This window comes from Cavia porcellus, unplaced genomic scaffold, assembly GCF_034190915.1.
Source record: "Cavia porcellus strain 051 isolate PalLab524CR breed Dunkin Hartley unplaced genomic scaffold, mCavPor4.1 scaffold_29, whole genome shotgun sequence".
Classification (NCBI taxonomy): domain Eukaryota; kingdom Metazoa; phylum Chordata; class Mammalia; order Rodentia; family Caviidae; genus Cavia; species Cavia porcellus.
In genome coordinates, this window is record NW_026947512.1 from 16,843,609 (window position 1) to 16,855,918 (window position 12,310).

The window sequence follows — 12,310 nt, forward strand, 5'->3', positions numbered from 1 at the left end:
ATTTGACAATGGAACCCAGGGGTAACAGCTGCCCCAGAGGTGTTGGTAGCCTTCCCTGATCCCCTGAGCTCCTTGAAAATCTCCTGCCCCACTCCAGAAGAACCGCTGGAGAGGAGAGAGCACCAAGAAACAGAAGAGCAGGAACTCCAGGAATCCCGTAGCCTGCTAAGTAGCCTTGAGTCAGTGGTAGCCAGCATGAGGCGCTCCTCTCTCCACCAAGCTCCGGAGCTCCTGGCAAAGCTCCAGCCTGGTCCTCCTTGCTCTCCCAGGAACCCAGGCAGAAGTCTCACTGATGAAGACCTTAGCTCATGGCTTCCTAATTCCCGTGGTGCTTTGCAATTGATTTCCATGTCAAAAATAAGCAGAATCTAAGATGGATTTTGGTACCTTCTTTTCCCCTAACCTGTAGTGCTTTCTGATGCTGGGAAAAATTGAAAAATCAATTAATAATAATATTAATAAGGACTATTGGCCCTGCACACCACTGAGCAATTAATTACCATAATTGTTCATTGACAGAGTGGAAGATCACCTAGATCAACTCCCTACTTTGATAGATGAGGTCGGGAGTGATCAGTGACTAATAGACCCAAACAGGGCCAGCCCTGAAGCCTGGGTCTCCTGAGCTCTTTGCTCCTCCCACAGCTCAACCTGGTTGTGAGTGATGCTCCAGATCTGTCTGCAGGCATCACCTGTGCCTTTGGGAATCTGACCGAGGTGGAAGGGCGGGTGACTGGAAGCAATGTCATCTGCATGTCACCTGGGCCCAAGGATGTCCCTGCCATCCCTTTGGATCAAGGTAAGAAGTATCCTCTGAGAAAGCCAGAGGCTGGGGACTGCTCTACCAAAATGGCATTGGAGGTCATAAGTAGCAGGCACAGAAGTTGCTTGACCCAGTCTTCTAATACCAGACACTAGTACTAGCTTGGAGAAATTGAGTCTGCAAGCAAAGTGTCATGGCCCACAGCTAAATTTAGGACAGAGAGAAACACTTGTTTCAGTATGAGTTATAGCTGTGGTGGCCTGTCCCTACTGGAGATAAGAGTGGCTTCAGGCCTTGGCCAGTTCTCTTCATAGACCTGGGATTCCAAGGGCTCTGGCTCAGTGTTTCTAAAATTGTTTCAGCAACTGAATATCTCTCACTGAGGCAAGGGCCATCGTGGAATCCTTCACTTCCTCCCAGGGTGTGGATCTGAGGAGTGGGCAAGTAACCAGTTAAAGAGGGTCTCTCAGGAGAAGGATAAATTGGCTTGCCCCAGAAATGCCCTGTCCTGAAGACCACCCAAGGAGCCCCCAGGTTTTTATTCCTTCCCATTCTACTTTTTTCCAGACTGGTTTGGACTAGAGCTGCAGCTGAGGTCGAAGGAGACAGGGAAGATATTTGTCAGCACTGAGTTCAAGTTTTACAACTGCAGCGCCCACCAATTGTAAGAACTTGTGGGAAACAGCCTTGGATGGGTGGATGTGGGAGTGGGGCTTCCATCTCGTGGGTCCAAGCTCCTTTAGGACAGAAGAGGTGTAGTGGGCACCTCCTGGTCTCCTTAGAGGGCCAAGTACAAGACATGGGCAGAACTGGATAACATTCAATCTCTATGGCTTCTGGTCTCATTGCATCCTCCCTGCATTCGCTACCCCAACTCTCTCAAGCCAGGACAGTAAAAAGGATCATGACACAAGAACCATGAGAAAAGATCCCCATTGGTGACAGCTTTGTGATCGGAGTTAAGTAAGTGAAGAAGTCAGAACCAGGAGTGTCAACTACTCAAGTGCCCACAGAGGATAGGACACAGGGGAAGCAGCCTCTCTGAGCACACAGATAAAGGACCTCAGATGGGGAGCAACAGTGGAGGAGTTAACTCTGCTGTGCTCCAGATCTGACCTTCAGTTTGTGAATCCAGAGGGGAAACCAAACAAACTGAACCCCAACCTCCAGAGTGGCTTGGGCTCAGCTCAGCTGAATTTTCCCGCCACCTGCAGCAGCCACCTGTCTCTCTAAAAGAGACCCCTCTACTGTGCAGGAAGCTGGGAGGATTCAACAAGGCAAAGGCAAGGCCAGAAGTGGGGAGAGAGGGGCTGCACTTACATCCTAGCAGAGAAACTGGGGCATGGAAGCTGAGCGCTCATGCACTAGTTGGTTTAGAGAGAAAGAAATGTGTGTCTTGATAATAGGACCACAGGATTGTTGTAGGGCTAATAACCATGGATGGCTATCCAGCAAAGGGAGTATGTAACCCACAGCACCATGCCAGAGGGGGCATTCACTGAGCACAGTCTACCAACCCATCTTTCCTAGTGCCCAGTGAATTCTGTATAACAGGCAGAACTCGAGGGGCACAGAGTCTGTAAGGACCAAGCACTGGGCACAGTGGGCTCCACATCAAGGTGGGGAGAGGGTATGTTTGCCTGTAAGCCCCAAAGGAACTTTCAGCCATTAAACAGACAAGTGAGCAGTCCTTAGTCTCTCTCTATCTCTCCCTTTGATTTCCATGATCAGAATAATCTATGATTGTAATATTTCTACAGTAGCCAAGGAAACGTATGTGAACCCATTGGGACAACTCAATAGATATACAGAGAAAGATGGAATGAGAGCTGAAAATGACCAGGAAGAAAACCAGGCAGGCCAGGTGGTGGCAAAGCTGAAATGGACAAAAGTGACCTCTGACCCCTGCATTCCAGCCTGTTATCCTTGGGGAAGAGCACAATTTGGAGAGAGAACCTATCAGCCTCCTCACAGACTAACATAGTAGGACTAGAATCCATTGTTTGTGTATGCACCCTCACCTCCCTGACAATCCAGTGTGACATCACCACTTTCAATGATGGATTGCCATAGCAACAAAGATGCTGTCACAGGAAGCAGCAAGTTTTACCAGGAAAAAAAAAAGAAAGAAAAGAAAACAGGTCTCCCTGACAGCAGACATTCTATTTTGTTACCAAACATGACCATCTTACTCTTTTCCCCTTGGCATCCATATTTAAATGTCACAGTATCAAGTTCAGTTCCCTCCTTCTAATATGGTAAACTGAGGTCCAAGAGAATAAACACCATGCTGACAGTCACAAAGTTACCCAGTAAAAGGGCCATGTCTGCAGTTTTTGGCCCTGGGTCTGTTTTCATTATTTACTTACTGAATCATGAGATACTATGAAAAGCCAATCAGTCAGGAAGTACATGACAGACCGCTAACCTAAGCTCAGAGACTAAACAACTTTGTACACTAGCAGAAGGGGAAAAATCACTGACCAGGAGGAAGGAAGTGTAGAGCGGCTACAGCACTTCAACACACTGGTCTATTAGCAGGGGATCCCTCCATAGCACCCCAACCACCCAGATGTAACTGGAGTCCCACCAGGTGGCGCCAGATTGCAGACCTGGTCTGTCCGTGGTGGATGGGCCTCTTCAGGAAAGACCTTGTAGTGAGAGAGCTGTCCTGGGGCAGAAGAGCAGCCCCAAACACCAGACCCATTTCTGCTATCATGTTCTGATCACATGCAGAGCCAAAATAACATATACGGTCTCCACGTAAAACCAGAGAAAGAATTCTTCACCCTGCAAGGAATGTATGCATCCTGTTGTTCCACACCTGAGCTTTCAGTGACGTGAGACTAAGTTACCATTAACCCCACTGAGTCCCCCAAACTCAGTACCCCAGATGCTGTGACCATCGTTAACATGCAAACATCATATTTAATAGGTTGAAGTTATAGGTGATTTATGGTCCCTATAAGATGTACTCTTCATTCAAGATGTTCTTGGGGCCAGAAAATTAGAAAGAGACCAGAGTCAGAGAATCACAATCCACCTGTCCATTCTCCTGTGAGGAAGCCTGAGAAGCACATAGACTTCTGCTGTGACATGTGGCTGAGAGCCTGACCAGAAATATTGTCCCTGTCCTTACAGGTGCCTGTCCTGTGTCAACAGCGCCTTCCGCTGTCATTGGTGCAAGTACCGCAACCTCTGCACTCATGACCCCACCACCTGCTCCTTCCAGGAGGGGCGCATTAATGTTTCAGAGGTAAGAAGGCTCACCTTAGCCTGGCAGCATTCCCAGTGAACAACTTGGCCATCTCTGGTCTGGCTTGAAGGTAGCAGGTTGAGACCAAAGGCCAAGAGGAAACGCATCCAGCCAGACTTGGTGCTCTGCGAGTGTGTAGCAAAGAGTGTTTATTCTGAGTCTTGCCCTGTGTTTGGCTGCAGATGTTGTCTAGTTCAAGAGAGCAGCCAGTCTCAGCCATCCTCCCATGCCAGCTTCTCTTCCAGCTGTACCACTCACTGACTCACACTGACTGTGACTGGGTGGTTGGCCTTACAGAAAGAGGAATTCAGCTAGTGAAAAGAAGCTACATCACTAAATATCTGCTTTTATCATACAAAGCCCCACCCCTAAAACCCAAGGCACCTTTGTTACCAACACAGTGACATATGATCTGGCTTACCTTTCCAAAGGCTCTTCCAGTCAAGGATCCAGGGGTTGACTTTCTGGCGTGTTCCCAGGATCCCTCAGACAGTGAAGCCTGTTGATCAGACTCTCTTGTTAAGTCCAAGGGTGGCCAGTCCGGTGTGAGCAACTATAAAGGCCATACAGATGTCCATACAGAGTTCACACAGGGTTCATACAGATGTCCATACAGGGTTCACACAGATGTCCTCGTCCTCATACACACATTCCTCATGTTCCACCGTTTAGAAAATTAAAATAGTAGTGATGATGTGGCATTTTCCTACAGAGTACAGACTTTGTACACCTCTTCCCGCTGCATTGGCCTGCAAGGACCTTATTGCTCAACCTGAAGGGCCTTTTCCAGTGGCCATTTACAGACTGCATTCAAGGGAGAATGTTGAACAGGGAGTCCTGTACCCACATTTCATGTGGGACGATGTCGAGAAATAGAGGTTCTGGGTCTCCACAGCTAAACATAAGAGACCTTGAAAGTTTGCTGAGACAATCACTCGTAGCCTTGGACTCTTCTTACTTTTCAAAACAACAAGTGTTCTATTCAGTCTAAGAAGTGAAATGTGTCCACCTGGAAATGGAGAGACACAAATAATGGCCCAAAAGACAGACTCCTCCACAGGGCCTCAGAATGGTGAGATCAGGTTCCTGGGACCCAAGGAACATCTCAGGAGGATTTCTGTCTGTCCAGTGGGCATGCTGGCATACCACTGGCCTGAAAGCACCACTTTGGCCTTAGTGGATGCCAAGAGTATTTTCAGCCCTCACAATCTGCAAGGGTAGGAAACCCATCTTCTTAGCCTGGGGAAAAGGCCTAAGAGCTGAGGGTGTTAGGCTGGCGAGGAACACAGGCTGGGAGTCGGCAGAGCAATGGCTGAGAGAAGCAGCCACAGGAGGGCCAGGTCAGAAATGTGGGCTGAGAAGTGATTGTGACCAACAGCCTCAGAAACTTCCCTTCACTTTGGTCACTTGAAATAGATGAAAGAGGATCCCAGGATCCAGAGGCGGGCTGAAGTGCACATGTAGACCAGACCCTGCCTCACTTAGTCACCCCCTTAGGCAGAGAAAACCCTAAAGCCAAGCCTGGGTGCAACCTCACAGCAGGAGCAGAGGTGAGCCCGCGTGTCACACAGAGCAAGACAAATAAACTCTGGGAAGAAGGAGACCTGAGGGCTGGGCCCCGGAAGGCTCATGGGAAGCAGACCAGGCCTCCTTCATACTGTGTAGGAGCTGCAGAAACCCAGCTCCCTCTGGGCCATGATAAGAGTTTTGGGCATTTCAGAAAGGCAGCAGAGAGATGCCTTCACATCCCGCACTCCAGTGCAAAATAATAGCAAAAAGGGCCCCGAGGGAGTACAAAGTCTTCCCACCTTTCAGTCTCACTTCCTGTCCTTGATGTGTGTGGCTCAGGGTAGAGGAATGGTTCTTCTGTCCCTTCCCATCTCCCATCTCCTGGAATGAGCCTGGAGTTGATGTCTGCTCTCTGACTGACTTGCATGGTGGCCCCTGGCATGGCAGAGAGACAGACTCTGGAGGTCCAGAGAAGGAAATGGGGTGCAGAGACCCATGAAGTTGCTAGGGCCACTTTCTCAGCTTCCTAAATACCTCAACTGTCAACCACACTCACTCATGTAGTCTTCCTAGCAAATTGCTCCCAGGTCCTGGACGTTGCTGTCCACAACTGTGCTTTAGGGGGCTCCCTGTTGTTGTTCAAAGCTGTGCTTTAGGAGACCCCCTATATCCCTGAAACTTTGAAGAACAGCAAGGGTGCACATGTCTGACTTTGGTGAGTTCTCCTTTTTTCTCTCAGGAGTACCATGCAAGATCATCACATTGTTATCAGGACTGGGCATCCCCTAACTGTCTCTCTGGGATCTTTAGATTATCTCTTTTTTACTTCTAATCATGTGGCAGGCCTTTGAATCAAAGTTTGTGTCTCTCTGCTTTCTAGAAACAATATATAGCTGATCAGCTCCTTTGGATAATGCAGCCATATTAATGCATCACACATTTGACATTTTTTTTCACATATGGTGAGAATTCACAATGTGTTTCTGCCAGGGACACACCACACCATTCACATCACCGAAAACTTGTTAGAAATTCATATTCATGGGTTCCGGCGTAGATGACACTAAGAATGAGAACCACTGATGTATGGCATTTCAGATAATTCTTCAAGCAGCCTGAAAGCTTCACATAATGCATAGCTTACATCTATAGGAGCCAAGAAGCCAAAATGTAAGGGTTTTGCCCAAGGCAACAGATAACTCAGGCATCTCAAAACACTGAGTAGTATGCTCTGTACAGAAAACCAGGACCTGTGAGTATGTTGATCCCCATGGCAGCATGATACTTGCAGCAGGGTTTCAGCCTGGTCCCTTGCTGATGGCTATAAGGGTCCAGGGTATGGCTGGGCCAGCACAAATCCATCTCCACAGGTGGAGGAACTGCCCTCCTAAGACAGGTCATCAGTGCCCTTTCCAGATACAAAGGTAGCAGTGTAAGCATATGCAGTGCATCTGCCCACATCCTTCCAGAGTCTTTAGTGACATTTGACCATAAGGAGCAGCTCTGCTGAGGAATGCAATTCAAATAGAAAACTATTAGAAGTTAGCACCTATAGGGTGCTTGTCATATATGAGCACTGTGTGTGTACATATATGTGTATGCATGAATCTCATCTAATCTACACTGCTCTGTGAAGTTGATTCTAGGACAGATAGGATGAGGTTTAGCTGAGTGAAATATGTTCCCTCTGATCATCAGTTTAATGCAGCAATCAGGATTCAGAGTCAGTGTTCCAAGCTGGCCTTGAATAAGTTTGATACTCTCTAATTCTGTGTCCATACACACACATACCCGTGAGAAATATGCAATGATGATATTAGCAATTTTTAGTCCAGCTTATTCCCATGTATGTCACACTTTACACCCTTCTTTCATGCAATCTAGGTTGTCAGGTAGCATTGTCACCGCTGTATAGATGAGAAAGCTGAGTAAAAATTGAGCCAACAATGAGGCAGACCTTTCTAACAGCTGGAACACAGCAGCTCTCTGATGGGGCCCCCAGTCTCTGCCTCCCTAGGCTGGATAAGGCTGTGACATGGTTAGAAGCAGTGTGTACAGGAGTATGTATGTCTTTTGAGCTTTTAAAACTCATCTGCCTCCTTGGCTAAACCAGGCCTAGTGAGATGTAGATACATAAATATCTTCTTTACACCCTGCCCCAGGGGAAAGATAGAACCAAATAAATCCGATTAGCTTTCCAGGATGCTGGCTGCTGTCTCTCTTTGAAGTCCAGTGGGTGAAGATAATGCCATTTCCACATGGGAGAAGTCATTTCAGAGGGCCAACAGGTCCCAGCACAGAAACTGGCAGAGCAGGGGAGCCGAGTGTGTCACTCAGCCCCCAGTGCTCACGCCAGGGTCTCTGCCTCTCTGTACTTGCATCCTTTCCGTAGCCACCTCCAGTCCTGGGATATCCCCAAATGGGATTCTGTTCATGTCGGTTTAAATGAGAGTGGCTGCTGAGGAGGTAACCTGGCTATAGTCAGCAATCAGATAGGAGGAATAAGAGGACCAAAATCTGTGAGGGTCAGAAGGACCACTTAGCATCTTCAAAAGCATTTATGAGTATTGCCTTTCCTGTCCTTTGGACAAGAATGTGTGCACTTGCGTGTGTGTGTGTGTGTGTGTGTGTGTGTGTGTGTGTGTCCGTCCCCACAGAAGCAAATGGCTTGGAAATGGCCTTGTCATATCTGATGAAATCCATGACCTTCCTCAAGCCCCAGATGTATTAAAGTTCCAACAAGTTGGCAACTGTCCAGCTCTTTGGCACCTGCCTTCTGCCTTCCCAGTGCCACTTCTACCCGAGACCCACCACCCCTCGCTGATGGGCCCACCTGAATCATCTCACAGTCCCAGAGTCTGAATCTCGCATTACCCATGGTGGAGAGAGAACCTTGGACATAAAGCATTTCTTTCCCTGGCCCTGAAAAGTAGAAGGAAAACTCTGGCTGAGAGCAATAACCAGATACACAAAGCCTAAGACATCCTTTTTTCTCCTGGGGCAGTCTTGCAGCTTGCTTGACCTTTGAGAAGATCCTCATCTAGTTCCTAAAGACCTGAAAATAGCAGACCAAGGGAAAGTTTTCTAAAATTCTAGAATCCCTTAAAACACTCTTGAGAGTCTTCATAAAATCTGTCAATCATTCTCCAAGACCCATGCTGGGCAAAAGTGTGCGTGTGTGTCTGTGTGTGCATGTGGGTGTGTGTATCTGGGTACACTTTATGTATAGTATATACAGCCACCTCTAAGTACCATGGGAAATTGGGTCTAGTATCTTTGTAAATACCAAAATCTGCTGAATGTCAATTCCCTTACATAAAATGGCACAGTATTTGTATCTAACCTATGAACATTCTCTTGAATATTTTAAATTATCTTTACATTACTTATAATAACTTATACAGTGTAAAATGCTATATAAATTGGTTCTACAGTATTGCTTAAAGGATAGGCAAGAAAAAATCTGTACAGGTTTAGTACCTATGGGATTCTTTTCAAATATTTTTTTGATTCTTAGTTGGTAGAATCCATGGATACTGAGAAGGAGTTGTGCTTTTTTGTTATCAAAATTAAAAGAATTCTATAATCTTGTTTATCAACCTGAAACATCATCCTTCTGAACACCCATCTCTAAGATCCTGCCACTGAAATTTGGTTCTGTACTCTGAGCTCATTAGAGATGACAAACAACTGCTCACCACTTAGAATAGAATAAATCAAGTGATTCAAATCTGAAAATCTGCCTCCCTCACTTACAAAGAGTAAACACACACATATGCGCAGTATTATGCCTTAACCTTATTTCTATCCTAAATTAAAATTCTAACACCATATTCGATATTGAAGATTTTAGCCACTAAGAGGATGGGGCATAGCTTTCTCTGCAGGATGCCTGGGCTTCTCTAACGTGGGGTTCTTCTTTCTTGGCTATAAATATATGAAAGCCTCTGTCAAGAGTGCTACAGGGAATGAAAGTGAAAGGGTAGTAGAGAGAGTGGTTAGGAGCTGGCAGCTTGAGTGACAGGCTCCCGGGTGGGCCCATCTGTCCCAGGGCTGCCTCACCATCCGGTACCTCGTGAAAGCTGTGCCTGCCTGGAGGCCTCACGTGCAGTTAGCTAAAGGGCAAAGACAGCACTAGTGACCCTGAAGCTCCATGCAGACTCTCCTGCACAGACTTTCATGTCCCCTGGCCCAGCACTCAGAATCCTCAGGATTCCTTAACAGATGCACACATGCCCATTCCGTGATCATATGGCTCCAGAAGTCATAGTCCTCTGTAATCCCTGCTCCTGGGCCCTGAAATCCTCAAGTCTACTGATGCACAGGAACCAGGCTCTCTCCTCAGCTCTAACCAATCTACAGAGATGAAGCTAAAATGAAACTCGAAGATCTTTTTGCCTGTTGCTTTGTTTTCCTCTGTACATTTAACCTCCCATGAACAAAGACCAAGTGCCCACTATAGGTCAGATGCTGAGACGAGAACTGGGGGTGGAAGAGCAGAAAAGAGGCTATCTGGTCCTCAAGAAGCTCACAACCCAGTGAGAAGAAGTCAGCCAAAAATCGGAGTTCTCTGGATTAAAGCAAGTCATGGCAGAATATCCATCACCCATTTCAAAGCCAGTGAGGGAAAAGGTAGGGACAGGCTTCCCAGGAAGAGGTTATGAGCTGATGAAAAGATAATAGGGTGCCAAAGCATGGCTGGAAGGAGAAGGAAGCAAGAGGTGGGACGTAGGTGTTAGTGTTTGGTGAAACGAAAAACACCTTCAGATAGATTCCGCAAGGAAGCCTGTGGGTCGGAACTGACCATACATTCACGATGGCTGCACCACAGCCTCAGGTTACTAGATAGGCAGGGCCCAGACCATGCTGAATTTGCAACTGGAACCCAGAGAAAAGAAGTGGCTGTTTAGGTTCTCCCTGAGGGAGGGGCTGGCCAGCCTCCTGGTCCCTGGCAGAGGCAATGATCTTGCTCAACACTACCTGTGTTACACAAGGTTTCTGAGCAAGCTTCACCTCTGGCATCCACACAGGGACAATCTCTTGTCTGGAAACTGCCCACACTCACAGAAAGTCGGCAGTCTCAGCCCCAGGACAGAAAACGCCTGTAGTACTCCTTGCAGGCCTCGTAAGCAACACTAGTCCCCAGAATTCCCAAGAGATCTTTCTGGAAACAAGGCCTAGGAGAAGAGGTCCTCCTGGAGTTGATCCTTGGAGATAGACAATGATTCTCCATGAAGGATGTTTCTACATCCTCACTGCCAGGGGCCACGGGGTCTACTACTTCCCTGGAAGGGCGGGAGAAAGAAGAAATTGGAGCTAGTAGAAAAGAGGCAAGCAGACACAGAACTGAAAAACTCCATCTCTTCCTCGTTTTCTCTCTCAGGGTCCTTCCCATCACTCCCCCTACCACAGCTTTCTTATTTGGGTTTTGTTTTCCAAAGCAACAAGGCATTCACGCAGGGCCTGGTAATGAAATGAGATAAAAAGCCAGAGCAAGTATTTAGAGCAAGGCTGGGAGGGCTTGATCCAACTCCTGGAAAGCCCAGCTCTGCTGGAGCCGGGAAGCTGAAGCTGGCGATAACAGACTGCCTCAGGCACTGGGCAATGTGAGCCGTGCAGGAGCTCACACTGGAGCAGCGGCAGTAGATGAAAACAGAGTTAGGGTCCCTGAGCCGGGGATGGGCTCTTTGATCCAGTGTCTTGGGAGATGAAACCCACAGTGTACCATCCTGATGCTCGAAAATGAATTCTTAGATTGTGCTTCACAGGCCTAATATAGGATAGTTTGTAGGATGTTGATGACTGTTACATCTTACTTTCTTATTGCTGAGACTCAGTACCCAACTCCTATGACTTAAAGAAGGAAAGGTTTACTTTGGCTCACAATTTATAGAGGGTTCAGTCCATAGCTGCCTGGCTCTCAGGCAGGGCAGTATGGCAGAGGAGAAAGAGCTTATTGCATGGCAGCAGGAAGAAAAAAGGGGTCGATGGAGGAGGAGAGATAAACCCTTCCAGGTCACAGCCACAGTGACCACCTCTTCCCACCAAGCTTCATCTCCCAGCATCACACCTAGAGGCAAACCCATCAGTGGGCAGATCGAGTGATGAGCATCATACTCCATGATCCAGCATCTGACACCCACCATCCAGTCACCACCCAAAGTCCCACTGCTGACTGCATGAGGCTTTGGGAGGACCATGTACATTTAAGCCGGGACAGCATCAAAGCCCAGCAGTGCCGGGAGGTTTCATTTCCTCTGGTGATGTAGCATGGCTTGGACACAGAGGTTGTGGTCTGGCATCAGGAAGGCCCCTACCCGGGCTCAGGGGAGTCAGGGGTGTCAGCAGACAATAGATGGAGCCTCTCTGCTTGCTTCCCAGGACTGTCCCCAGCTGGTGCCCACAGAGGAGATCCTGATTCCAGTCGGGGAGGTGAAACCAATCACCCTCAAGGCTCGCAACCTGCCCCAGCCACAGTCCGGGCAGCGTGGCTATGAATGCGTCCTCCACATCCAGGGCGCCGTTCACCGGGTCCCTGCCTTGCGCTTCAACAGCTCCAGTGTACAGTGCCAGAACAGCTCGGTAAGAGCACTAGGCTGGGGCTTGACCAGGGCCAAGACTGTCTCTCCTGCCCATGCTAAGGCCTTAGCTGTCCCCATCCCCACCCCTCAGGGACAGAGGCAAGCACCCAGGGCCTTCATTCAGTCAAGGCCAGGCCAGTTAGCAATGTCAGAGGAGAGGAACTGAGTCGAAACTCAGTACAGAAGTTGAGACCTTGGTGA

General features: G+C 48.0%; 1 protein-coding gene across 1 annotated transcript in view; it reads left to right on the forward strand.

Moving 5' to 3' along the window:
• The window catches only part of Plxna2 (plexin A2), a 193,335-nt gene that overhangs the window by 129,733 nt on the left and 51,292 nt on the right, over nt 1-12,310 (forward strand). The window contains exons 7-10 of the mRNA XM_003474768.5: nt 646-799; nt 1,331-1,427; nt 3,905-4,019; nt 11,910-12,110. Coding sequence (XP_003474816.3) covers nt 646-799; nt 1,331-1,427; nt 3,905-4,019; nt 11,910-12,110 — 567 coding nt within the window. The remainder of the gene's footprint in view (nt 1-645; nt 800-1,330; nt 1,428-3,904; nt 4,020-11,909; nt 12,111-12,310) is intronic.